Source organism: Mercenaria mercenaria, chromosome 13 (assembly GCF_021730395.1).
Source record: "Mercenaria mercenaria strain notata chromosome 13, MADL_Memer_1, whole genome shotgun sequence".
Classification (NCBI taxonomy): domain Eukaryota; kingdom Metazoa; phylum Mollusca; class Bivalvia; order Venerida; family Veneridae; genus Mercenaria; species Mercenaria mercenaria.
Genome location: NC_069373.1, coordinates 9,654,903 through 9,682,380, shown reverse-complemented (window position 1 = coordinate 9,682,380; position 27,478 = coordinate 9,654,903). Strand labels below are relative to the sequence as shown.

General features: G+C 36.6%; 1 protein-coding gene across 1 annotated transcript in view; it reads left to right on the top strand.

Annotated features, from left to right (window-relative positions):
* The window catches only part of LOC123529898 (uncharacterized), a 34,907-nt gene extending 11,044 nt beyond the window's left edge, over window positions 1–23,863 (top strand). Inside the window, exons 2-7 of the mRNA XM_053521151.1 lie at window positions 914–998; window positions 3,674–3,759; window positions 7,957–8,108; window positions 15,647–16,061; window positions 17,615–17,801; window positions 18,224–23,863. Of these exons, the coding sequence (XP_053377126.1) occupies window positions 926–998; window positions 3,674–3,759; window positions 7,957–8,108; window positions 15,647–16,061; window positions 17,615–17,801; window positions 18,224–18,750 (1,440 nt within the window). The 5' untranslated portion in view covers window positions 914–925 and the 3' untranslated portion in view covers window positions 18,751–23,863. The remainder of the gene's footprint in view (window positions 1–913; window positions 999–3,673; window positions 3,760–7,956; window positions 8,109–15,646; window positions 16,062–17,614; window positions 17,802–18,223) is intronic.
* The last annotated feature ends 3,615 nt before the right edge of the window (window positions 23,864–27,478 follow it).

Here is a 27,478-nt window from a genome sequence, read left to right as displayed (position 1 = left end):
CCCATGCCCCTAAATGTTTACTTGTCATAAAAAAATAAAATGTATAGTTATCCAAAATTTTACATCAAGATAGATCTACTATTATATTTTCAAGAAAACGCCAAATTCTCCAGTTTTAAAATATGTTGTACAAGTGTGAGAATTTAAAGACAGTTTAACATTTGACATAGTCCTTCTAATGGTACATTTAGGACAGCTTTAGAATTTTTGGCAGGCTTAACTATAAAATATCAGAATCATAAAACAAGCCATCCTGATAAGCTGATTGAGTAATGCTACATCTGACAGTATCTGAAATTGTGCATCTCTTGCAAGTTTTGTTTATGCTTTCATTCAGCCAATCAAGAGTTCAGCCCCTTTGTCTATGTCAAAAACAAGCATTAAAGGCCCAAAGGTTTGTTACATATATCACAAAAGTATTTGAACTAGAATCATGAAACTTTATTGGGATGTCATTCAACATTTCAAGTTGTTCGTTGAACTGCGTTCAGCATGTCCAGTTGTGCAAATGGAGTTTCATTTGGGATCAGGAGTTTTTCTTTCTGATTTGGGAACATAGCCTCTACCCCCAACATTGGGAATTTTGACGCATAAATGTTCCAAACTGGGAAATATTTAGTCCCATAGGATATAGTAAGGATATGTTTAAGTACTTTCTCATACACTTGTTTCACATTGTACAACCTCTTTAACATACTGCCATTACAAAATTGACCATAATTTGGTCAATGTTTGTGCAATTTTGATGAAATTTTTTCAGAATATAGATTGGGAATTTTTGCACTTATTTTGGGAAAAATACATACTTTTTGGCCTAATAACGGCTATGAAAATGGCCGAAAAAAAACCCCAGAAGGATTGAGTTTTATGTCAGTTTTAATAATGGGTATTAATAGCTTGATTATATCCACAGCATAAGGTTGCGATGGAAATATACAGATGTCGAAAATGTCGTCAGAATCTGGAGGTGCAGAATTCTGTTATCAAGGACTTTGCTTGTAAGTTCTTTCAAATATTTCAGATGTTTAGAATTTGTCCCTTTAAATTTGCCCCTTTTTAGCTCGACTATTAGAAGAATAAGTAGAGCTATCCTACTCACCACGGCGTCGGCGTCACACACTGGTTAAGTTTTTCGTACCAGTCCACATTTTGATAAAGTCTTTTGAGATAAAGCTTTGAAACTTTCAACACTTGTTTACCATCACCATGTCCAGTTATAGGCAAGAGTACATAGCTCTGTCAAGCATTTTGACTGAATTATAGCCCATTTTCACTTAGAAATCTTGGTTAAGTTTTTCGTACCAGTTCATATTTTGACAAAGTTTTTTGAGATAAAGCTTTGAAACTTTCAACACTTGTTTACCATCACCATGTCCAGTTGTAGGCCAGAGTACATAACTCCATCGAGTATTTTGGTTGAATTATTGCCCCTTTTTGACTTAGAAATCTTGGTTAAGTTTTTTGTACCAGTCTACATTTTTACAAAGTCTTTTGAGATAAAGCTTTGAAACTTTCAACACTTGATTACCATCACCATGTCCAGTTGTAAGCAAGAGTACATAATAACTCCATCAAGCATTTTGGCTGAATTATGGCCCCTTCTGACTTAGAAATCTTGGTTAAGTTTTCCGCACCAGTTTATATTTTGTGTAAAGTGTTTGACATATGGCTTTGAAAATTTTGTATCTTGTTCAGTATTATAGTCTCTATCAATAGGCAGTACATAACTCTGTCATCCTTTTTGGCTGAATTATGGCCCTTTTTGAACTTGGAAATTGGTTCTGTTTTTGTATATGTCCATGTTTTGTCAAGACTATTTGACATATGGCTTTTAAACTTTAAACACTTGTTTATCATTATGATTTCCATCTGTAGGCAAGAGTACATAACTCTGACAACTATTTTGGCTGAATTTTGTCCTTTTTTGGACTTTGAAATTTTTGTCAAAACTATTTGAACTGTGGCTTTGAAACTTTTAACACTTGTATATCAACTTGATTTCCATCTGTAGGCAAGTGTACATAACTCTGTTAACTATTTTGACTGAATTATGACCCTTTTTGGACTTGGAAATTAGTTAAATTTTTCATACAAGTCAATATTTCGCCTAACATATAACAACATATTTGCCATCATGGCCACACATTGCCATTTAGTGCAAGACTAATCGAAATCCACAAATACAGGAACATTTTTTGTTTAATCCATTTTTTTCTTTTGTCTGAAAATCTATGGAAATATTTCGACCCCATTCTTCAATCAATTCTTCGAATAGTCGAGCGCGCTGTCATCCGACAGCTTTTGTTTGAAAGGGTTGTTTGCACTCAGTTTCCATCTTGAGGAAAAGGTTATGGAAACACCTGTACTTCTTTGTTCATGTTAATTTTTAAATAAAAATTTCTTCAATTCACAGGGCTTTTTTTCAGAATTGGTGAAGAGGCCCCAGCGTGAGAAACAAGTGCAATTTTTCTTTAAATTGTGAAGTTTAAACATTTTTTTCATAAAAACAATATTAACTTGGTTTCTGAAAGACAATTTAAGACTACAGATCAAATATTTAGTAATATTGTATTCTACATGAACATTTTCTATATATGGTTTTGGGTCCATCCAGATGATATGGGGCAGTTTCTGTATGCTTTCAAGCTGTTTTAAAGTTGTGAAACATGTTTTTAGCTCACTTTAGCACAAAGTGCTCGGGGTGAGCTATTGTGGTCACTCATCAGTCGGTGTCCATCCATCAGTCCACACTTCCCTTTAAAGAACATCTCCTCCTAAACCGCCCTGGGGGTCCCAAGTTTTGCATAGACTTATATAAGGAACATCTTTAAAAAGCTTCTTAAGTCTGAATCTGCAAGGCCTAGGCTTTTGATATGTCATTATGTGGTATGTAGCATTACCTATTGGTTCTCTAACAAGATTCAAAGGTGCTCTGAGGCCCCTTTTTGGGGCAACTAGAGCTACATTGTAACAGTAGAAAGAACTTTAAACAACTTCAATCTGCTTATGAAGCACTTGATGGATTTTCATCAAATTTGATCTGTAGCATCATTGTATGGTTCTCTTTTTATACCCCTGGCATCTACTGATGCGGGAGGCATATAGTGATTGTCCTGTCCGTCCGTCCGAGGTTAACCAAATGGGACATTTTTCGTCTAGCATCAATACCCCTTACTAGAATGACTTGATACTAATGCAGATGTAACCTGTGACCATTCCTCATCTTCAGACATCACCTGACCTCAGTTTGACCTTGAACTTGACCTCGTTTTGGACTTAGGTTGCTTTGTATTGACAAGGATGCCACCAGGGGCATCAAGCGTTTATTAAACGCAGCTCCTTGTTATTTTGTTCAAACAGGGACACCTGGCCCCTTTAAAGGGACACCAGCAAAAATAAAAAACTTTAAATTACTTTTTCTGGATTTGGTACATAACGTCCTTGTGAGGACCTCTCAAATTTGTTCAAATGGAGGCACTTAACCTATTTTATGTTGTTTTTTTCCACTAAACACAGTTATAACCATTTTTGATTCAGTGTGTGATGTGTGTATTCAAGATCAAATAGTTAAATTCATGTGAGGGACTTAGTGCAACTTTAGCTGTCAGATTCAATAATTTCAATTTCATATGATGGACTTAGGGCCACTTTGGCCGTCTGGTTCTTGTTGTAGGTTGTGATGTGAATAGCAGCCAGTCAAGTGTTTTGTACTTAGATGTGGATACATGTCCAGAATGGATTGTTCAATCATTTGAACAGGTATTTTATGAATATATGATTGTAATATCAGTCTCTTTCACACAGTTGTAGCTCTTGACCTCGCTTTCATCTCTTGACAACGTGTGCTTTAGAAACACATAGTAAGACTGCCTCACGTAACTATAGTAAAATGTCCAACAGTATTAATTCAAATAGCTGATGATGTCAAGTGAATTGCATTATACATAATGAAAGAAAACAAATTGTGATTATTAGCACAAATTCTTTGACGGACTAGGTGTGAGATGAAAGTAGCAGATTCTAATAATATTAACTGTCGTCAGATTTTTTTACATTTACAGTATATCTGAGAGTACTGTAGGTGACAGCACAGAAATGAGTTCAGATCTGAAATAGCAAATAAGATATTTCAGAATTGTTACAAAGTTAATTTTCTTTGTTGTTATGTCGATTTTGGATGCCTGTGTAGCTGATACAAGACCATGGCTTTCTGTTCCAGAGGCTGCAGAGAATGCTGAAGCATACATAATCAAACAGAAATTCCTGGTTGACATTAAAGGTCCATTGCCTTAAAATGCAGAATTGTCCATTTTTAACTGAATAAAAGTGCAGAAGTCAGATATCCTCTACTGACCATCAGTAAAAAAGAAGCCTGCTGCTGCCATACTTTAGAATTTTTATTACAGCACATTAACCTTTAGCCTGCTGCTGGCAAGTGAATCTGCCTTTGTGACGAATGCAGACCAAGATCAGCCTGCACATTCATGCTATTCAGTCAGTAAATTTTCAGTGAACACCCCTTCAAATAATGCATGGTACTGTCCAAATTGAAAGATGGACCAGTCCATTATAGAAGCAGGGTAAAGGTTAACTTTATTGACATTGCTCATAAATGTTACAGTTTAACCCGCATTAGTGGATACATGTCTGTAGTAGTCACTTTTTGTCAGTACCTTTGATGACCACTATGTACACACAGGTTAGACTGTATTTTAAATACACAGTTGAAACTTGACATTTCGAGCTGGCTTATCTCAAAATTCTGACTATATTGAATTAATTTTCAATTCTTCTCCTGACAAACATGTGCACAAAATATAATCCCCCGCCAATGAAATCAGGAGGGGGGTATTAAAAATGGCGTTGTCCGTCCGTCAGTCCGTCCGCAGCCATTTCTCAGTAACTACCTGGTAGAATTTCATGAAACTCGAAATAAAAATGAACCAACATACTGCGATGATGCCTGTCAAGTTTTTTTTTTGGATTGGTCAATTTCCCTTAGAGTTGTTGCCCTTGATTTAATAAAAAATGTCCGTCGGCAGCCATTTCTCAGTAACTAGCAGGTAGAATTTCATCAAACATGAAATAGACATGAACCAAGATACTGCGATGATGCCCTTCAAGTTTTTTAGCCCACCATCATGATGATGGTGGGCTATTAAAATCACTCTGCGTCCGTGGTCCGTCCGTCCGTCATTCCGTCCGTCCGTCCGTCCGTCCGTCCGTCCGTTAACAATTTCTCGTTATCGCATCTCCTCAGAAACTACTGGGGGGATTTTGACCAAACTTTGTCAGAATGATGTATTGGTACCCTAGTTGTGTCCCCCTGAAAATCAGACTGGTTCAACAATTTATGAGTGAGTTATGGCCCTTTGTTTATTTCTATAATTTATATAGATTTATATAGGGAAAAACTTTGAAAACCTTCTTGTCCAAAACCACAGAGCCTAGGGCTTTGAAATTTGGTATGAAGCATCATCTAGTGGTCCTCTACCAAGATGATTCAAATTATTTCTCTGGGGTCAAATATGGCCCCGCCCTGGGGGGTCACATGGTTTATATAGACTTATATAGGGAAAAACTTTGAATAACCTCTTGTCCAAAACCACAGGGCCTAGGGCTTTGATATTTTGTATGTGACATATCTAGTGGTCTTCAACTAAGATTGTTCAAATTATACCCCTAGGGTCAAATATGGCCCCGCCCTGGGGGTCATATGGTTTACATAGACTTATATAGGGAAAAACTTGAAAATCTTATTGTCCAAACCACAAAGCCTAGGGCTTTTGATACTTGTAATGTAGCATCATCTAGTGGTTCTCTACCAAGTTTGTTCAAATTATCTCCTAGGGTTAAATATGGCCCCGCCCCGGGGGTCACATGGTTCATATAGATTATATAGGGAAAAGCTTTTAAAATGTTCTTGTCAGTAACTACAACATTCAAACTTGGACCACATGTATATTTTTTGAGTGGCAAGATGAACCTTGACATGAGTTGACCTTGATTTTGACCTAGTGACCTACTTTCACATTTCTGTAGCTACAGCCTTCAAATTTGGACCACATGCATAATTTTGTTGCACTGGAAAAAACTTTGACCTTTATTTTGACCTAGTGGACCTACTTTCACATTTTTGAAGTACAGGCATCAAATTTGGACCTATGCATAGTTTCCTGTTTCAAAATGAAATTTGACATTGATTTTGACCTAGTGACCTACTTTCACATTTTTCAAACTACAGCCTTCAAATTTGGACTACATGCATAGTTTTGTGTACCGAAAAAAACTTTGACCTTTACATTGACTAGTGACCTACTTTCACATTTTTGAAGGTACAGGCTTCAAATTTGGACCACATGCATTAGTTTTGTATTCTGAAAATAAAATTTGACCTTGATTTTGACCTAGTGACCTACTTTTACATTTCTCAAGCTACAGCCTTCAAATTTGGACCACTTGCATAGTTTTGCGTACTGAAATGACCCTTTGACCTTTACATTGACCTAGTGACCTACTTTCACATTTTTAAGGTACAGGCTTCAAATTTGGACCACATGCATAGTTTTGTATTCCGAAATAAAATTTGACCTTGATTTTGACCTAGTGACCTACTTTTACATTTCTCAAGCTACAGCCTTCAGATTTGGACCACATGCATAGTTTTGTGTACCGAAACAAACTTTGACCTTTACATTGACCTAGTGACCTACTTTCACATTTTTGAAGGTACAGGCTTCAAATTTGGACCACATGCATAGTTTTGTATTCCGAAGTAAAATTTGACCTTGATTTTGACCTAGTGACCTACTTTTACATTTCTCAAGCTACAGCCTTCAAATTTGGACCACTTGCATAGATTTGTGTTGTGTACGGAAATGAAATTTGACCTTGAGCTAGTCAGTAAGTCTTGAAATTTGGAACACTCAAAAATGGCACATTGGTGGGCGCCAAGATCACTCTGTGATCTCTTGTTTTCGATTGGTCAATTTCCCTTAGAGTTACTGCCTTTAATTTAATGAAAAATGCACAAAAATGTCCGTCCGCAGTCATTTCTCAGTAAATAGCAGGTAGAATTTCATCAAACTTGAAATAAACATGAGCCAACATACTGCAATGATGCCCGTCAAGTTCTTGTTTTTATTGGTCAATTTCCCTTAGAGTTATTGCCCTTGATTTAATGAAAAGTACACGTCTGCAGCCATTTCTCAGTAACAAGTACCGGGTATGTAGATTTTCATGAAACATAAAATAAGTATAAACCAACATACTTTGATGATGCCCGTCATTTTCTTTTTTTATTGGTCAATTTTCCATACAGTTATTGCCCTTTAATTGTTTAAAAATCCACAGATTTGTACATAACAAACCAACCAATTGGAAGAATTTCATTAAATTTCTTTCATTCTTTTCCATGAACATTTATTATAAACATGTGAAGTTGTGTACCCACACCTGCTTGCCTTGGTCACACACCCCCTCCCCCTCCCCCTCCCATGAATATTTATCAACATGCAAAGTTGTACCATTCTCTCATCTCACTCCTCCACCACCCAGCCATGCTCACCACCACGATCATGCATTTCATCAATATCTATAATCAATATTTAAAGTTTTGTACTCTCCCCCCCCCCCCCCCCCCCCCCAAAAAAAAAAAAAAGAAACCATTCATTTACTGTTAATTTGATTTTGACTAATGAAATTATTTGCTTCTTTGTAACATTCTTAACTTTTTGCTGGATATATTTTTTTGCCGTTCCTCACCACAGACCCTTTAGGTGGGGGATACCAATTCATCGAATTTGTTTGTTTATTTTAAGTTAAATTTCTGTTACATGTATTTTGAAGTGAAATGCTCGATCCCATATAATTTGAGTTACTGAGTTTCAACTGTAATAATAATTATGTTGACCCTAACCAGTACAATTTACAACAACCAATATTTTACTATTTCAGGCCAGTTGGATCAAAGGGAAATTACTCTGTTTGAAATGTAAAGGAAGGTTGGGTTCATTTGATTTTGTTAATCAGAAGAGCTGCACCTGTCAGCAACATACAATACCTGTGGCACATTTGCTGACCAACAGAATTGATCATGTTCAGAAAAGGTAAGAAGTTTTGATGAAATGTAGTAAAAAAGTATTGTGATCACCAAAGACAAGAAACCTGTCTAGCAACTGTGTTAGGTTTATAGTTAGCAAAAAGGGGTCATGAAAATACAGCCATTTAACTGCATGCAATATTGTCTAATACCATGTTTAGAACCTTATGAAAATTGTGTATTGATGTGATCAGTTGAGAAACATCAATGTACCCTATTAGTAACACTTTCAGGGAGAAAATAAGTTAGGAAGAAATACTCCCGTCTGATCCAATTTCAAGTTTAGATAAACCTTTTTCCCTTTCTAATATAAGCTAATCTGTGTTAAGTGTAAGCACATGATTAGTAATATTAAAATGCAAGTGGCATAGTTATATTTATTTTCTTTGAATATTTACAGTGCAATATATTTATTTTTGCTATTTTGCTTCCGTTTTGCAATTTTTGGACAGTATAGATTCTCAAAAGTTCTGTATGGATACATACTGACATGACTGGATCTGTATGATTGTTTATTGCAGTAACAAAGTACATTTTATACCCCCACCAACTTTATACATGTAGGAATCTTTTTGTCCCATCCATCCCTGTCCTGTCCCACTAGGAAACCAGTAATAGATATCATGTTGAAACAATATACTTGAGGGAACTGGTCTAGTAACTAACATTTATTTTGACAAAATTATCTGCCCCTTTTAGCTTGGAAAATTTCCCAAAATTAACATTTCTTCCAATATTTCGGAAACATAGTCATGCATTTGAATGAAATTTCACCCAAATATTGGAGATCATAATGTAAGTTTACACACCAAGTCTTATACATTTTGTAACTTTGCCTGTTAGTCTGAAAAAATCATTACCCCTGTGTACTTAGAAAGTATTTGTGGATTTCTTTTAAAAAATCTCTAAAACCAATGAAGGTATTGAACTTCAAAACAGGTTGTAAGGAACATAAAGCAAGTTCATGAACTATAGTCTGTCCCACCTAATTTTGGACCTCCGATAATTTATTTATACTGTATATAAAATTGTCAAAAATGACATCGTTAATACCAGACGGTTAATATCTCTAGGCACCTTTTTCATTTTTTTGAAAAAATGTAAAATGAAGTTAAAAATCAAGATTTTATGTTTTTCCCCATAGACTTGAATTGTAAAATGACGCGACGTCTATTTCAAGATGGCGGCGTTCATACAAACGTCATTTGGGGGTTTGCTCACAGTTAGCGACGTCAAATATTTTTATTGTTGAATAACAGAAATGGAAAATTAAAACAAGCTCTGTCCAAAACTTGTAATATTTTCTTGTACGGAAGACCCTGAAATAACATTTTACTTCAAATTAAAGTTATTTCCGTTTCAGGTTTTCAGTTTTTTTTCTGAAAATGTGTCTGTACTTACTCGTTCGCATTGACGTAAAATAAATACATGTCTCAAGTCAAGTGCGTATCATTGTTTCAGCCGTTCTATGTAATAGAGGTGGGGACAGCGGAGATGCGCGCAACCCATTTAACTCATTTTCATTATTGGTTACTGTTGTTTATAATCGTATCAAAGGTTCGGATGATAAACGTCTGTTAAAATGTTGTTTTTCAATAGCATGAATACATGTTTGTGTACTGACTTGTGCTCACTATTTTTGTGACCGTTCGATCAAGGTAAAACATTATTCCTCAATGCAATTAATGATTTAAAATATATATATTTCAATTTGAGACAACGCCTATATAACCGACTACGTTAAACAAATTAATAATTGCCTTTATTTTTATAACATAATACCAGTTTTTCAATTCAATCTCGCGTCTTTATTTCCATGCTCGACCGTTCGGTGAAATCCAAAGTGGCATGTTAAAACATTTTTGTGCTATTGATAGGCATAGTAGACCTATAGACAAAATAAAAATATGAGCCGCGCCATGAGAAATCCAACATATTGCATTTGCGACCAGCATCCGCGCAATCTGGTCAACTGCCTACTGTAATTAGAGAGACCGTTAGCGAACAGCATGGTTCCTGACTAGATTGCGCGGATGCTGGTCGCAAATGCACCATGTTGGTTTTCTCATGGCGCGGCTCATATGACCTTTTGAAGGGGTATTTTGTTCTTCAGCTAGATAAAAGAAGCATGTTCAAGCGCGTCAGTTACTTCATTTTCGATTATATAAAACACGTGTTTTTGTTTTTTTCACCAAGAAGTACGTATACGAAACATTTACTTCTGTTACAAACGGGGCAGTACATAACTATATTGAAAATTCAACCAAAAAACACGTTGAACGCAGAACAGCAACAACAAAAAAAAGCACCAAAAAAAAACCAAAAAAAAAACCAGTTATTCCTTAAAAAATGATCTGTAGCAATTCAAACTTGACGTAGATATTCAGTCGAAAAATTCGTACTTGCATGAACTTTACCTTACTGTGTATAACTAGCTTATCTACGCATCAAGATCATTACAAAAATATACTCTGGCAAAAATGACGGTATCAATTGCCACAACTTGTAACTAATGCAACATAGTATACACGGAATATCACTGCGGTCATGTATAAGCCGTGATATAGTCACATGCCAAATGAATTTTATTTTAGTTAAGTTGTTATCAATTTATAATTTTGTGAAGTTGTGTACTATACCATTATTCGACAATTTACATGCTGATAATTCTCTGTTACAATTACTAATACGCCTATCCAGTAATTCAATGGCCAGATTCATTTTGTTGACTTTTTCCTAGGAATCTACATTATCTAGGATGGTTTTCTACGGTGTTCCGTTTGGACAATCGTGACTTTTTATTTAATACTAAACCGAAATGCACGATGGTACGATGACGAAAACGCGATGGCGCGATGGTACGACGATGAAACAACGATGATACGATGGTGAAAACGTGATGGCACGATGATGAAATCGCGATGGTACGATGGTGAAACGTCGATGTAATATCGCGTTTTCATCATCGTACCATCGCGTTTTCACCATCGTATCATCGTACCATTGCGTTTTCATCAACGTACCATCGCGTTTTCATCATCGTGTCATCGCGTTTTCGTCATCATACCATCGCGTTATCACCTTCGTACCATCGCGTTATCACCAGCGTACCATCGCATTTCCACCATCATGCCATCGCCTTCCGGTGGTCATGCGCAGTGGTACAGTATATGTGTCAGTAAAATACAGGCTTGATACAATCTCATTTTCACATTGCACTATGTACCTTCTACATCCTGACAAGAATAAGCTGAGTTTAAATAATACCATGTGACTATTACACCCAGCTTTTAATTTATTTTCATGCATTCATAAAATACAAAGGACGTGGCCTTGAAGATTTTACAGTTGTAATAAACTGAGCACTGAACATTTTTAAAACATTTTGCAAAAAAGCAGAATCTTAATGGTAAATTTCGTCTCACAAAATACATTGAGATACATTCTATTCTATCTATTTTTGACAAAAATACAAGTGTACGGAACTACGTATTTGAAAACGCGATGGTACGATGGTGAAAACGCGGTGGTACGATGGTGACACCACGAGGGTACGATGATGATAATGCGATGGCACGGTGGTGAAAACGCGATGGCACGATGGTGAAAACGCGGTGGTACGATGGTGAAACCACGATGGTATGATGATGATAACGCGATGGCACGATGGTGAAAACGCGATAGCACGATGGTACGCTGATGAAAACGCAATGGCACGATTGTGCGATGGTGAAAACGCGATGGTACGATGATGAATACGCGTTATTACATCGACATTTCACCATCGTACCATCGCCCATCGCGATTTCATCATCGTGTCATCGCGTTTTCACCATTCGTTACATCGTTGTTTCATCATCGTGCCATCGCGCCATCGCGTTTTTGTCATCGTACCATCATGCATCGCGGTTAAGTATTAAAAAAGAGTCACGACTGTCCAAACGGAAACCGTAGTTTTTTATCTGAAAACATTATGAGCCTGTTGGCACACTACCCTCTTAACATATTTATTTCTGTTTTCTTTGGGGTATGAAATTGTGATCTCTGGTGCATTTATTAGTGGGTGTACTCCCTCATTTTAGTGGGGTCAGGGGTCTCTGCCCTGGAAATCTTTGAAATACAGACATAAAATGGTTGCTTCCAGTGCAGTTTTTGGTCAAATATAGATCTAACAATGGAGGGGTTACTCCCTACTCCTCTCCTGATGTTGGGGCGGAGGGGGGGGGGGTCAGGGGGCTCCCCCCCCCCTTGAAAATTTTGAAATACACCATGAAATTGTGGCCTCTGGTGCGTGCCGGGTGCGAATTTTGAGAAACAATTATTCCTTTACCAAAATAGTAGGGTGCATCTTTGATGAATAATATGAGTAGGCCTATAGGTCACTTCTCAGCCAACTGGAGGGGGCACGGGCCCCCTCAATCCGGCCTGGATCCTGGCTGCGGAATCTCCTGAAACTTCAGAACTTATGTTGACAGCCATCATTAGGTTTTTCGTGTTGTTGTTTCTACGTCTGGTTTTACGTCACACTGACACAATTTAGGTCATAATGGGGACTTTCCAACAATCACTTTACAGTAAGAAGTCAAAATTTCAAGTTTATAAATGTAACACACCAGGGCCGGTTCCAGAAATTTTTGACTGGGGGTGGGGGGGGGGGGTAAGTCTAGGGGTATCAGGGGTAATCCCCTGGATTTTTTTTTAAGTACATGTATAAAATGTTGTCCTTTAGTGTATTTATAGATGAATGTACTTTCCCTCATATAAGGGGGGGGGGGGGGGTCAGGCCCCCCACCCCTTGAAATTTTTTGAAATATAGGTGTAAAATGGTGGCCTTTGGTGCATTTAAGGTCTTAATTTTGAGGCGACAGAGGGGTTATGAGGACAGGGTGTCAGATGGTTCTCCCCCGGAAAAGTTTGATAATTATACAGGTATGAAATGGTGACCTGTGATGCGTCTCTGGGTGTAAATTTTGAGAAATAATTATTCCTTTGCCACAATACTAGTAGTAGGGTCACTAGGTTGAAACTTTGATGAGTATGGGTCACTTCTTAGCCAACTGGGGGTTTGGGGGGGGTGGGCACGGGCCCCCTCGGCCCGGCCTTGGATCATGGCCTGCGCACCTTCCGTAACCGGTAACGTCAAGGTTGTTTGTTTTTGTCGGTGATAGAAAAATCTCTTTTTTTACACGTTTTCTTTTAAAGTAGCTGTAGATCTATCTATATGTTATAAAGGAAATAAATTAGCTATTTTTTTTTTTTAAGATTTAGGTCTGGGCTCAAACTTAAAGCAAACTGAATCATTCCCGCCTTTGATTTAAATTTTATCCACGTAGTCAGACTGGCACAGTCGACAGCTAATTTGCTTTATCTTCTTTAAATTCGGGACTCAGTTAGCTTCCATATTTACTTAATTAATTGTCGTTGGGGTAGCTATGCGTAACAGAGCCGACATGTGCCGCCTATGCTCTTGATCACTCGAGCTTTTAGTGACGTCATGTCTATATTGTATGACATAATTAGAATTTAGCGTTTGAAAAGTTATTGTGTCATTGCGAGCTTGTTAAATGTGTAGAAGGCTATATTCTAAGGAGGCTGAAGCAGTTGACGTCTTTGTATCGTACAGGTTCTTCCTGGATTATGCATTTGGAAAATACTGTGATTAAAGATATTGTTTCAAATGCATAGTTCGGTTATTTGCCTGAAATTCTTCGAAAGACTGCCGCAGATTGACTGGATCAATTTTCGGATGATGGATTTTCAATGTATGAAGATAAAACTTTGAAAATCGTGCATTGAACTGGACATCGTTTGGAAGGATTTAAGGATAAATCGAATAATGATAAAAGGAATTTATAACTGAATACATTACTTAACGGCCGGATTCTTTCGTGCAAAGTAGGTTCTTTTTCTATTTTTCATTTTTACATTTTTCAAAATTTTGTTTGTACTGTATACTACGGATCTAAATTGTAAATTCTATTTCAAACCCATTCTGTTTCTCACGGGAGGAAAAATAGCTAAGTGTAAAAAATAAGTGTGAAACATCCCCACGGAATAACACGTGAAATTTCCCGAAAATCTCCAAAATAGAGAATATTTGGCAATGGCGACCAGAAATAAACAACAGTGAATTCCCATAGAGAAAATGAAATTTAGTCGCACGGGAAAACCAGACGATTGTTTAAAAAATCCTTGAAATTCTCGAGGGTGACTTTTTTTTTATTCACAAAAACATGTTTTATGTTCTTTGATCCCGTTTCATTTCTTCATACCAGCCCAAAGTTGAGGTCCAAAATTAGGTGGGACAGACTATAGTTCTCATAATTCTGACCTATTTTGACATAATTACATCCATTTTTGCACTTGGAAATGTCTTTAAGTTATATTTGCTTTAATAAAACCAAAAATCTTCACATAGTGTAGAATAATGATGCAGTAATACAGTCATGTACTCATCTCAATGCAAATTCCATGTGAACTCTGTGGTTAATTTTGACTTCACAAAATTATGCCCCCTTTTGGACTTCAAAGTTTTGTATTTGTTCTTAAAATATAAGTCTGAATTCGAAAACATCCTTAATGTAAGTACTGTTTCTTTTAATAAAAGAAGACATTAATTCCACTGAAGAGATTTTTGATATATTAAATTGATATAGCGAAACATGTCTTTAACCCTTACCCTGCGAAATTTCTGTAATGAACTAGTCCATCGTTCAATTTGGACAGCACCATTAACTGTTAAAAGGGTTGCATAACAAAATGGTATTGACTGAATAGTGAACAGTGTAGATCTTGATCAGACTGCATGGATGTGCAGGCTGGTCATGATCTACATTGGTCACATCGTGTCAAGCATGATAAAGGTAAAGAAGAATTGAAAGAATCAATTACTGTAATCTGCCTTAGATAGTGATAGAGTTATCTGCCTTCTTTACTTTTTTCAATGATTGTAAGGCATTAACTTTGACTCCAGAAAAGGAGCTCTAATTTGACTTTACACAGTGAATGATTACACTTAGTGAAGAGAAAAAAAAAAGCTATAACTCTGTGATGACTATATTATGTATTAAGAGCTTTTTTGTTGTTTTATAAAAAAATTTATTCTATAAATTTTTTATTCAAGACAATAACTTTAAGGGCAGTGAAGGGAATTCTGTAAAACTAAATACAGTAATATATTAAAAATGAAATAAACAGAAAAACACCTCTTTACAGAATATAGCTAAACAATGGGATATCATCAATACATCGATGTTGCAATAAACAATACAGTCATTAATATGTCCATATTGCAATAAGCAATGGGGTGTGATATATACATTGATGTTGCAATAAATGATAGAGTATCATCAATATGTCAATTTTGCAGTAGATGATAAGGTATCATCAGTACCTCATGATTGCAATAGAGGATAAGGTATTATCGGTATGTCGATATTGCTATAAAAGATGGGGTATGACTATCATCAATACATCAGTATTGCAGTAAACAATAAGTACACTGCAGTCGTAGACATTTTAATAATTTTCACACAATGTTTCCAGAGTCATTCCTGTCGTTCAGTACAGAGATTCTAAAATGGCAAATACTTCTACTGGATACTCCTGCTCAAGCTACAGTATTTGCACAGCTACAGTTCCCATACAAAAATGTGAAGAAAATAATGCCAAAACTGACATTGAAAGAGACAAAAGTACCATACGCTCAGAGCATTCAGAAAGGAACAGTATAATTCTGCATGATAGACATGTACCTCAAAACTGCTGTGGACAGGTTGATTCTTTTGATAATCCTGGTATGACCTTAGGGGAAAACTTTCAGTCACTTGATGGTAATTTATGTGAAGCAGATTTGTCAAATTATAACAAGTTTGACGTGTTGAATGAAGTTGAAGCTGACCCAGATGATGCCAGGGAGGAAAACGACTCAAAAGAGGAAGGAAAAGAAACAGACAAAGAGGTAAACTGCAGTATTTAGACTAGTTCATAATTGACGATCTTAACAACTAATTTGCTTTATCTCTCATATTAAAAATCAAAAAGAAGGAAAAATGACAAGAGTAAACTGCAGATTGTACATTAATCAAATTGAACTGTCTCAAAAACCCTAAATTTGCCTTTTATCTCCTCAATTTAAAATCAAAAGAGAAGAATGAATAGCAAGAGTTAAAGCAGTATTAGTACATAAGTCATAATACAGATATCAGATCAACCCAACATTTGCCTTTACTCTATTAAAAAATCGCAAGTTTGTCACATATCCTTGTTGTTGGTATCAGCATTATATATTTTTGTGTTGTGTCAGTTATAAAGTAAAGAAAATCTGTTGATGCTTTGTGAAATATTTTCTGGTAATACATAAACCTTGAACAATTGTTGTATATGTCAGATTTAACTGCTTGACTGACCTAAAAGCACCTCTGTTGATTTGCACATTGTACCTGCTTTGATACAATGTAATAGTTCAAATGTAGAGCTGTATGTACTATTCTGCATGTATATTAGCAAAGTTTGACATTTATTATGTGCTAATTAAAATTCCACTGTGGCAGTTCAAAGTCCCTAAAAAGTGGGAGGAGGTCATTGAAAGGCAGAAAACATTGAATGAGTAATTATTTCTTTTTAACCTTTACCCTGCTAGATTTCTAAAACGGACTGATCTTTCATTCAATTTGGGCATTTAGAGGGATGTTCACAGAAAATTTTACTGACTGAATAAATTAAAAAGTAGCAAACCTATTGTTAAAATAGCAAAAAGATCTAAAAGTTTTGAATCATTTAGGGAATTGGGAAAAACATACTTTGTCACTTTGCACTTCCTGTCCCCACCTTAACTTTATGGACATAAATCAGGATCTTAATTCATGTCACAATACAACATGTAGCTTACTTGAAAGCTCTCAACAATAAGAAAATGTTTAGGGCAGCATCAAGATTTGGACCATTTGAAACTCCTGAGTGTAGGACAAAATCCCCCTGCTCTCTGAAGCGCAAATGGATATAATTGAAAAAAGTCAGCTCGCACAGGTGTGCTGATATGAAATTATCAGAAGTCTTGTAGCAACTAGTATCATCATGTGACCATTTCTTTTTTTCAAATAAAAATCACTAGTAAATTTGAGTCTGTACTTTGGTACACGTACAATAACCATACTTACTATGTGTAGTACTCAGACAAGTAATACTCAAGTTTTTGCCAAATTCACATCCGTATGAAAGTTTATAGTAAGTACCAAGTTGTACAGTACTCGAGTAATTCTCCACTACCAACAGCTAGTACTCGACTCAGCCCTGAAGCTTGGTTAGTGTTGTTTTTCAGTTACACTTTAATTATCGCAATTGGCTAAATGTATTAATGGAACTACAGTTTGAGGCCAAAAGCAATTTCAGCTCTATACATGTTACGTTAGTTTAAGATGCTTTCATGGAAGGATAATTTATTACATATGTATTAATTTGTAACATGTAAAATTAAGATGTATTGTTCTTACGTACACTATATAAATTTTACAGGTACCTGACATTCCCACAGAGCTAACATGTGCTGTATGTTTAGAGATGTTTTATCGTCCACATCACTGTGACCCCTGCAATCACATCTTCTGCGAACACTGTTTACGTCAGGTGTGCAGACAGAAGCCCACATTAACTCCATGCCCGTTATGCAGGGAAGTCATTCGCAAATGCGTTTTTCGAAATGGTATGCCCACTTTATCTCACCGGTTGTATGCTTATTCTTTCTGATAGTTTAAAGGTTGCATACATTAAATTGCTAAATTCTTCTAGAATTATGTCATGTGAGGGAGCTATCCTACTGGCTGACACTACTAATGTACAAGCCTGTACCTTTGCCAAAGTTTAACAATTCCAAACAAAATTAATATTCACTGACTTTTAAGTTTTCCCAGTGCTCAGAGAGGCTCAGTGAGTTATGGTACTCTCAGAGAGGTTCAATGAGTTATGGTACTTAGTTTTATTTCAGATTGTCCCTACTTTTCTCTTTGATCCCCATTTTAAGAGATATTATAATTATGCATTAATAGATATAACATAACATAGTAAAGAAGTGGTGGGATAGACATGGAAGGTTATTCCGTTTGTTAAAAAATTTAAATGTTTCAGATTTGACGGAACTTATAAATACACAGTATGGAACATTGTATAAAGAAAGACGTCACGAGTTGCGCAAAAGGAGGAAAGACAATTATCCACTGCCAAGTTGTACACCAGGTCAGCACCTGCGCTATATGCAAAGACAGCAGCAACAGAGCAGCACAACACCATGGACATATAGAAGAGAGCAAAATTTTATAATTCAGGGTTGCTTTCAGGAAATATTAGTACGATTTGCATGGTTGCTGTTGATTTTTCTAATTCACAACACTTTATTTCATTTAGATACCTGGCTCATGTGGGATGTTTACGCTCCATTTTCCCTTAATTTCAATTCCTTCCTCCTAGCATTAACATGCAAATTAGTTCTTTTTGGGATAATTTATTGTGTGAAGAAATATTTTTATATTCACATGGAAAATGAGTTTATGGGCCAAGCAGTTTTGTTTGTATTTATATTTTCTGTTTTATGGGACAATAATTCCTGGATACAGTCTATGCTCAGTATGGTCGTATTAGGATCATTATTTCTGTGAAAGGTATGTCTGTGATTTAAGCTTACAAAGCAATCATTATTTATATACCTTACTATAAATTGTAACAAAACCATGTAGCCCAGTCCAAACAACTTAAATAACTGTAAGTCGGCAATATAACCAGAAACGGGCACTAAGTAAAAGTCAATAAATGGAAGACCTGTGCCTTTGAGTGATAATTATGCCCTTCTTCAAAGAAGGAGGGGTATATTGTTTTGCAGATGTCTGTTGGTCGGTCGGTTGGTATGTAGACCAATCCGTTTCCGGATGATAACTCAAAAATGCTTGGGCCTAGGATCATGACAGTTGATAGGATGGTTGGTCATAACCAGCAGATGACCCCTATAGATTTTGAGATCAGTAGGTCAGATGTCAAGGTCACAGTTACACAGAACAGTTAAACGGTTTCCGGATGATAAATCGAGAACGCTTGGGCCTAGGATCATGAAAGTTGATAGGGAGATTGGTCATGACCAGCAGATGACCCCTATTGATTTTGAGGTCAGTAGGTCAAAGGTCAAGGTCACAGTGACCCAGAACAGTTAAACGATTTCCGGATGATAACTCAAGAACGCTTGGGCCTAGGATCATGAAAGTTGATAAGAAGGATGACCATTACCAGCAGATGACCCCTATAGCTTTTGAGATCAATAGGTCAAATGTCAAGGTCACAGTTACACAGAACAGTTAAACGGTTTCCAAATGATAAATCAAAAACGCTTGGGCCTAGGATCATAAAAGTTGATAGGGAGGTTGGTCATGACCAGGAGATGACCCCTCTTGATTTTGAGATCAGTAGGTCAAAGGTCGAGGTCACAGTGACCCGGAACAGTTAAAATGTGTCTGGACAATAACTTGAGAATGCTTGGGCCTAGGATCACAAAACCTAATAGGGAGGTTTATCGTGACCAGCAGATGACCCTTATTGATTTTGAGGTCAATAGGTCAAAGGTCAAGGTCACTTTGATCAAGAACAGACAAACTTTTGTGTACAGTGACCAAATAATTTATGTTCCTTGTGCAATTACTGAATGCGTCAAGGGGGGCATTTCGTGTTCGACGAGCTCTTGTGTCTCTAGAAGATAATAATAGCCATAGGGATGGTGCCTTAGAGTGATAATGGCACCGCTTTACCATTTATTTACCTGTTTATTACATATAACAATAAGAAAAGTAAGAATTTTGTAGTGTAGTATTTTCATTTTTATTTGTAGTTCAAAGTTCAATTTTAATGAAACTAAAGTATATTATTTATTGTACTTGAAACATTTTAACAACATTTTTACTAGCATTTTTTAATATTTTCAATCAGTGTGTCACAGTATCATATATCAACACGTATCAAAATCACCTGCTCCACGTAAGCGTTTTATATAGACATAACAAGTTTTTCTTTACTTCAGAATAATGCCAATTTAATTTTATTTTCGCCAAAAAAGGAATTGGCGAATAGCAGCGGAAACCTTGCCATACAGCACCATTAAATGTCGTCCTATGAAAAAAAAAGAAATTTGGTTGAATTTTTTATTTTTCAAGTGAACATTACTACCACGTCCCGTGTTCACAAAATATTTTCATTCTCGGCTGAGTTAGATAATAAAACTTATTTCTCATTTATATCTAAATAGCATGCTTAATACTAAATTTTAAGTTAATAACTATTTTAAAGTGACTATTCAGTATTTATGGCCGGTCTCATTTGGAATTTAAGCTTGAAGGTTTAGTAAAATTGATACTAAATTTTCAAATGAGACCAGAAAATGATTTGTGAACACGGGGCCAGGACTGCATAAGAAGGAGATACATCACATTTTTTTGCGTTAAAAGAAACAACTTCTTCATAATTGTGAAATCCTGATAATGCATTTTCAATATCTTGTGATGCGGCAAGTAATAATTAGGAGTGATATGCCAGGGATCTCTCTCGGACCCATTCCTTGTTTTGGTGACATGTTTCGTAAATGCTACATATTCTGTACCATCTGCAGTAATTCCTACGTCTTAGTTCCCCAGAAAATTGTAAGATGTTCTTGACGACCTCTCAGTTCAAAGGGAATCGTGTTGTTAAACCACGTCAAGTTGAGCAAAGCTTGTGGAGGTTCTGAAAGGAAACAAACAAATGCAACACACAAAAAAACAATCATATCTCATATACGTTTCTTATGCAATTTTTAACAAATGTATATATAACCGCTGCGGTAGCCTAGTGGTAGAGCGCCCGCTTCGAATGCGGGAGATCGTGGGTTCGACCCCTGGCCGTGTCACAGCAAAGAAGTAAAAATGGTATTAGTAGCTTCCTCTCTCAGCTCTCAGCATTAAGAGGATAGTCCTAGGGCTGGTATTATAAAGCATTATTAATCCCCCGCCGTGGCGGAGGGATTATAGGAATGGTCTCTGTCCGTCCTTCCGTCCGTCTTTCCGTCCGTCCTTCCGTCCGTAACAAAATCGTGTCCGGTCCATATCTCCTAAACCCCTTGAAGGATTTTCATGAAACTTGGGTCAAATGATCACCTCATCAAGGCGATGTGCAGAACCCATGAGTCAGCCTTGTCGGTTCAAGGTCAAGGTCACAACTCAAGGTCAAAGGTTTGAGCCTGCCATTTTGTGTCCGCTCTATATCTCCTAAACCCCTTGAAGGAATTTTATAAAACTTGGGTCAAATGATAACCTCATCAAGACGATGTGCAGAACCCATGAGTCAGCCATGCCGGCTCAAGGTCAAGGTCACAACTCAAGGTCAAAGGTTTGAGCCTTCCATTTTGTGTCCGCTCTATATCTCTTAAATCCCTTGAAGGAATTTTATAAAACTTAGGTCAAATGATCACCTCATCAAGATGATGTGCAGAACACATGAGTCAGTCATGCCGGCTCAAGGTCAAGGTCACAACTTAGGGTCAAAGGTTTGAACCTTCCATTTTGTGTCCGCTCTATATCTCCTAAACCCCTTGAAGGATTTTCATCAAACTTGGGTCAAACTATCACCTCATCAAGGCGATGTGCAGAACTTATAAGTCAGCCTTGTTGGCTCAAGGTCAAGGTCACAACTGAAGGTCAAAGGGTTGAGCCTTCCATTTCATGTCCACTCTATATCTCCTAAACCCCTTGAAGGAATTTTATAAAACTTGGGTCAAATGATTACCTCATCAGAACGATGTGCAGAAATTATGAGTCAACCATGCCAGCTCAAGGTCAAGGTCACAACTAAGGGTCGAAGGTTTGAGCCTTCCATTTAGTGTCCACTCTGTATCTCTTTAACCCCTTGAAGGATTTTCATCAAACTTGGGTCAAATGATCACCTCATCAAGAACTCATGAGTCAGCCATGTCAACTCAAGGTCAAGGTCACAACTGAAGGTCAAAGGTTTCAGCTCTGTATCTCCTAAACCCCTTGAAGGATTTTCATGAAACTTTGGTCAAATGATCACCTCATCAAGACGTTGTGCAGAATTCATGAGTCAGCCATGTCAGTTCATGGTCAAGGTCACAACTGAAGGTCAAAGGTTTCAGCTCTGTATCTCCTAAACCCCTTGAAGGATTTTCATGAAACTTTGGTCAAATGATCACCTCATCAAGACGTTGTGCAGAATTCATGAGTCAGCCATGTCAGTTCATGGTCAAGGTCACAACTGAAGGTCAAAGGTTTCAGCTCTGTATCTCCTAAACCCCTTGAAGGATTTTCATCAAACTTGGGTCATATGATCGCCTCATCAAGAACTCATGAGTCAGCCATGTCAACTCAAGGTCAAGGTCACAACTGAAGGTCAAAGGTTTCAGCTCTGTATCTCCTAAACCCCTTGAAGGATTTTTATGAAACTTTGGTCAAATGATCACCTCATCAAGACGTTGTGCAGAATTCATGAGTAAGCCATGTCAGTTCAAGGTCAAGGTCACGGCTAAAATCAAAGCTTTTACCCTTTCACGATCCATAGCAGTGGCGGGGGATTTAGCTGTCTTTCAGACTGACTTGTAAAGTTGGGCATTGTGCTCACTGCTACAAGTAGACACCATCGTTTATATTACGAAAAAATTGTTGAGAGACGTTAAACCCGAACACACACACACACACACACACACACACAAAAATGTAAATAGGAAGAGGATAAACGCTATTTTATTAACACAGTAGCGTTGTTTGTGTTGTGTGGATTTTCGTAAAATGTCTCCCCATACATTCAATTAGAGCTGTCATATTTTGATCTTTTCAGATCATTCAGCATGACAGTTCTTTTGTGTAAGTGGTTCTGTTTAGTTTTTCAGCTTGAACATTTCGGCTTTGTTGATTCCAATGCTCCTGCTTTCATAGCCTTGAGTATTGCATATTCACCCATTGGATATGATTCCTCCTTTTTTAATTGTCTTTTGGAAGTTTCTGTTACGTGCAGGCTCCGCAACCTCAGAACCCCTTTCTAAATTCCAGTTGGTTTAGTTCTGCCCATTGTTTGCTCGTTTTGGGGAAGCGTAAATTTATCCACCGCCAAAGGCGGAAGTATATAATTCTGGCGTCGTCCGTCCGTCTTTCCTTTCGTCCGTCCGGAGCTGTGTCTAGGAAGTGGTTTGGAATATTTAAATAAAACTTCATAAACGTGTTCACCACTATATATTTCTGTGGCTACGAAAACTTAAATACAGTACCATAACCTAATCTATTAATATACATTATTTTAGTGGGTCTTCAATTTATGTGCAAAGTCTATATCAAATTGAAAAATGAATAATTCAATAATTAAGGGATATTCAGAAAATGTCAAATTAGTCTATTCACTATATCTCAGTCATTACGAAATGGATTTGATTCTGACTTGAAGTAGTTGTTCCACACATATGAAACAAGGCGCATAACTCTTGCACCAATATTTTATTAATTATGTCCCTTTTTTGCTTAGGATTATACTTATATAGTGTTTTGGTACACTTTATCTTTACCAGTCTTATTACTTAATATTTTTGTCACAGACTCGAGCTATAGTGCAATATCTTCATCCACCATTGGAGTAATTAGATACTCCAGTGACAGCTTTTAATCTATTTACTTTTTAATTAAGAAGGATATTTGCCCGTATATTGAAATATTGTTACTAAAATTGATCACTTGTACAATCGTTGCAGTGAATTTCCTCAATGATGTAGAACAAAAACGCTCTGGACATTTAAGTCACTTGTCATTCTTCTCAAGCAGACTTGTCCCTCAATGTGTTCAAGGGAACAAATTTGGGTTGACACGGCTTATTCCTACCTTCTCTCGGCATTAACTTAACAGGTTCAATGCACGTGTTATCTCTGGTGTCAGAATAAAAGTCGCATTCCTTTCTCTTTTGCCCAGAATCAGAATCATGTCTAGCCTGCGAAAATTATTAAATAGCAATCAATAATATGAAAATTTACCTAACATTATATTTTGTGGTGAAATATGTATCACAATACTAGTATATTGAAAAGAAGTAAAAAAAAAAACAAATTTAGCATACATAAAGATACAGAAATTAATTAAATATCCAATGCAACGGACACAGAATTCAATTAAAAAAAAGACGCTATCAAATTTATATGACTAAATAAAAAAATATATATGTATTAAGTCCACACCAGAAAATAGTTATAATTACAGAATAAAGAATTTATCGATTGTAAGTATTTTTCATGAATTTGAAATTTCTCTAATGTAGAGACACTATAAAACTAAACCTGTGTACAAGCTTTCTCTCCAAAACTGATAACTGCCTTGTGATGACATCATTCAGTGTATTTTGCCAATCAGGTTTTTGGATATATTTGGCTTGCTTCACCAGACCGCCTTCTGTTGAAAAATAATCTTTATTATACCCCCACCTATATAGGAGTCAGTTTTGTCCCGTCAGGTCGCGTTGTGTCCCGTCCCGAAATCTATATCTCAGTTTATTCTAAATGGATTTGATTCAAAGTTAAAAAAGATGTTCAACCCTAATCACCCGCATCATGTGACACAAGGTGCATAACTCTGACCACAATTTTTAATGAATTATGCCCCCTTTTATTTAGAATTTAAGGTTAATTTTGATGCATTTTCACTATATCTCAGTTATTACTAAATGGATTTGATTGCAACTTAAAATAGATGTTTCAACTTATCATCCACATCATGTGACACAAGGTGCATAACTCTGATGCCAATTTTCCATTAATTATGCCCCCTTTTACTTAGGATTTAAGGTTAATTTTGATGCATTTTCACTATATCATTATGATTGGCTTAGAGCCAAAGGGAAATAACCTTTTTTAGCTCATCTGATTTTTTGAGAGAAAAAAAGATGAGTTATTTTCATCACTTGATCGGCGTCGGCATTGCCTGGTTAAGTTTTATGTTTAGGTCAGCTTTTCTCCTAAACTATCAAAGCTATTGCGTATTGTGGGGGTATAAGTCACTCCTGTGACAGTTCTAGTTAGAATAAGTGCTGACAATCTTTGGAATCTTGCATTGTCACTTTTGCTGTTAAGAAGGGTTGATTCGGCAGTTCATGATCAAGGTGATTGTTAAGAAGTGGAAGGTCACTTGATTTTGGTAGTTGGACTTGCTTATTTCGCCGATGTTCTTGACTCGCAATGACCGACATTTTTTTACCCATTCATCATCAATTAGTGTTGTCAGTCATTGAACCGACTGCAATATTATATCGTCTCCCGATCTATTGTACCTTACCATAATTATGGCACAACATTCTTTTTAGAGTGGTCCCAACTTGGAAGCTACTGAAAGTGTTTTAATTGAGGACACCATATTTCCTTCATAAATGCCTGACAATTCTTTCGCGGCATCTTTGAAGAAGTCAAACATGTTCGACTTCAAAAAGTGACCAAGGTAGGCATTTCCTTCATAATCTTTTACAAACAAATTTCATCTGATATTCTTCTCAGATTCTGTAGATGTCCATTGATTCCATGGATTTCAGCATGGTCTGTTGTCCATGGAGTATTGGAACACTTGTCCATGGACAAAAACTGTGTATCCCTGGATACAAACTTATGTCTGTCCAGGGATTGTGGCCATGGACAATTTCCATGGCATCCGTGGCCAATGGCCAGTGTCCAGGGCATCCATGGACAGTGGCCATGCCATCCGTGGACATTATCCAGTGTCTAAGCCATCCATGGACGTAGTCTGTGCCATCCATTCTTAGCCTAACCTGGCAATGGTGGCTTGAACTTCTGACTGTAACAGGGCTTTTGTTCAAATCTACATATCAGACAAGTGGAAGTGTGGTTAAGAGTAATAAATATTCACTTAGCTTTAATTTAAAAATTAAACTAAAAGATATATTAATTATAAGAATTATTTAATAGAAAGTTATGAATACAACAAAATCATTTTTTTGAGTTTTGTTGGCTCAATATAGGTGGCATCAGAATGTCTCTTAGCTTTGCCATCACCAGGGTCAGGAACCTCATTCCAGCCATTTCTGAAATTGATGTAACATATATATAAACAAGTTATATTAATAATTGCAAATAAAATGTTTAGACAATACAATATTACCTATGTGAAATGAAAACTCTAAAGCCAGTTTTAATTTGTAGTTACCATTTTAACATTCTATTTAAAGAAACCAACAAACAGGGTATGATAGAAAAGAGAATTATTTATTCATTCAACAATATGAGCAAAATATATTATACACATTTTCAGAATCAAGTAAATTTTACATATATACACTAAAAGTAATTATAACCTACAAGTATGACTCAATAAATTTTACACCTACTCATTAAAATCTTTGGCAAAAGGGGGCAATCTCGCTCAGTCCATCACAATAAGCTGGCGACCCCGGCTGCGTGACCACGACCGAAAAGGCAATGGGGCTTGCACCCATCGCGGCAGTTCACATAGTGAGAACTGAGGTATGCGTAAAGCAGAGGTAGTGTCCCGAAGAGACAGGTAGTCGGGTCGAAGGCGTACAGGCATGAAATTAATCAGTACTAGTACGAAAGACTGATGCGAGGGCAGGGCAGCCGAGTTCGAAATGAAGAACCAGCCAAATAGAAGCAGTTTGACCAAGGATGCTTGAAGCCGGACATTGTATCAACCTTTGATATACTTTGATATAACCATTATATGGTTCTTCTCAGCGATTCTTTTAGGGGGCGCATATATAATGTAAATTATATAATGGCAAAAACGAGTGGAGTTTGTTGATTTGCGATAAACTGCACGAGAGCCCGCTTAAGAATAAAGCAAAGTTCGAAAACATAAAACAAATGCAACACCAAATAACTTAAGTATGAGTGTTTGCAAATAGTCAAACCGGCACAGGTATATGCAGATACCAAATGACTAGCATAGTCATCAACTTAAAACAGAGACGCATAAGCTAAATTTGTCATGTCATGCATTATGATACATGAAAATGAGTGTAAAAAGTGCATAATATACGATGTAAGCGTTCAAAATTAACATAGATAACTGTAAATTACACATTTTATTTGAAATCATCCGTAAGTATATATTGAAAATCTACGAAAATATTTTGAGAGCCTGGTACTATATTATTTACATGAGAGAGTCCCATGTTTCTTGCACATCACCCAGTATTAACTCGAAAACTGGTTGGAAAGGCCTAATGTATAGTTGATTTTTGCAAGGTTACGTTTTCAAAGTTATCTACAAAAATTGAAAATACTGCATTTGTTAGGCGAAGAAAGCGTCTTTGTTGTGTGCATATGGTGATTTTTGACTTTATTGATGTAAATGTTGTGTCATG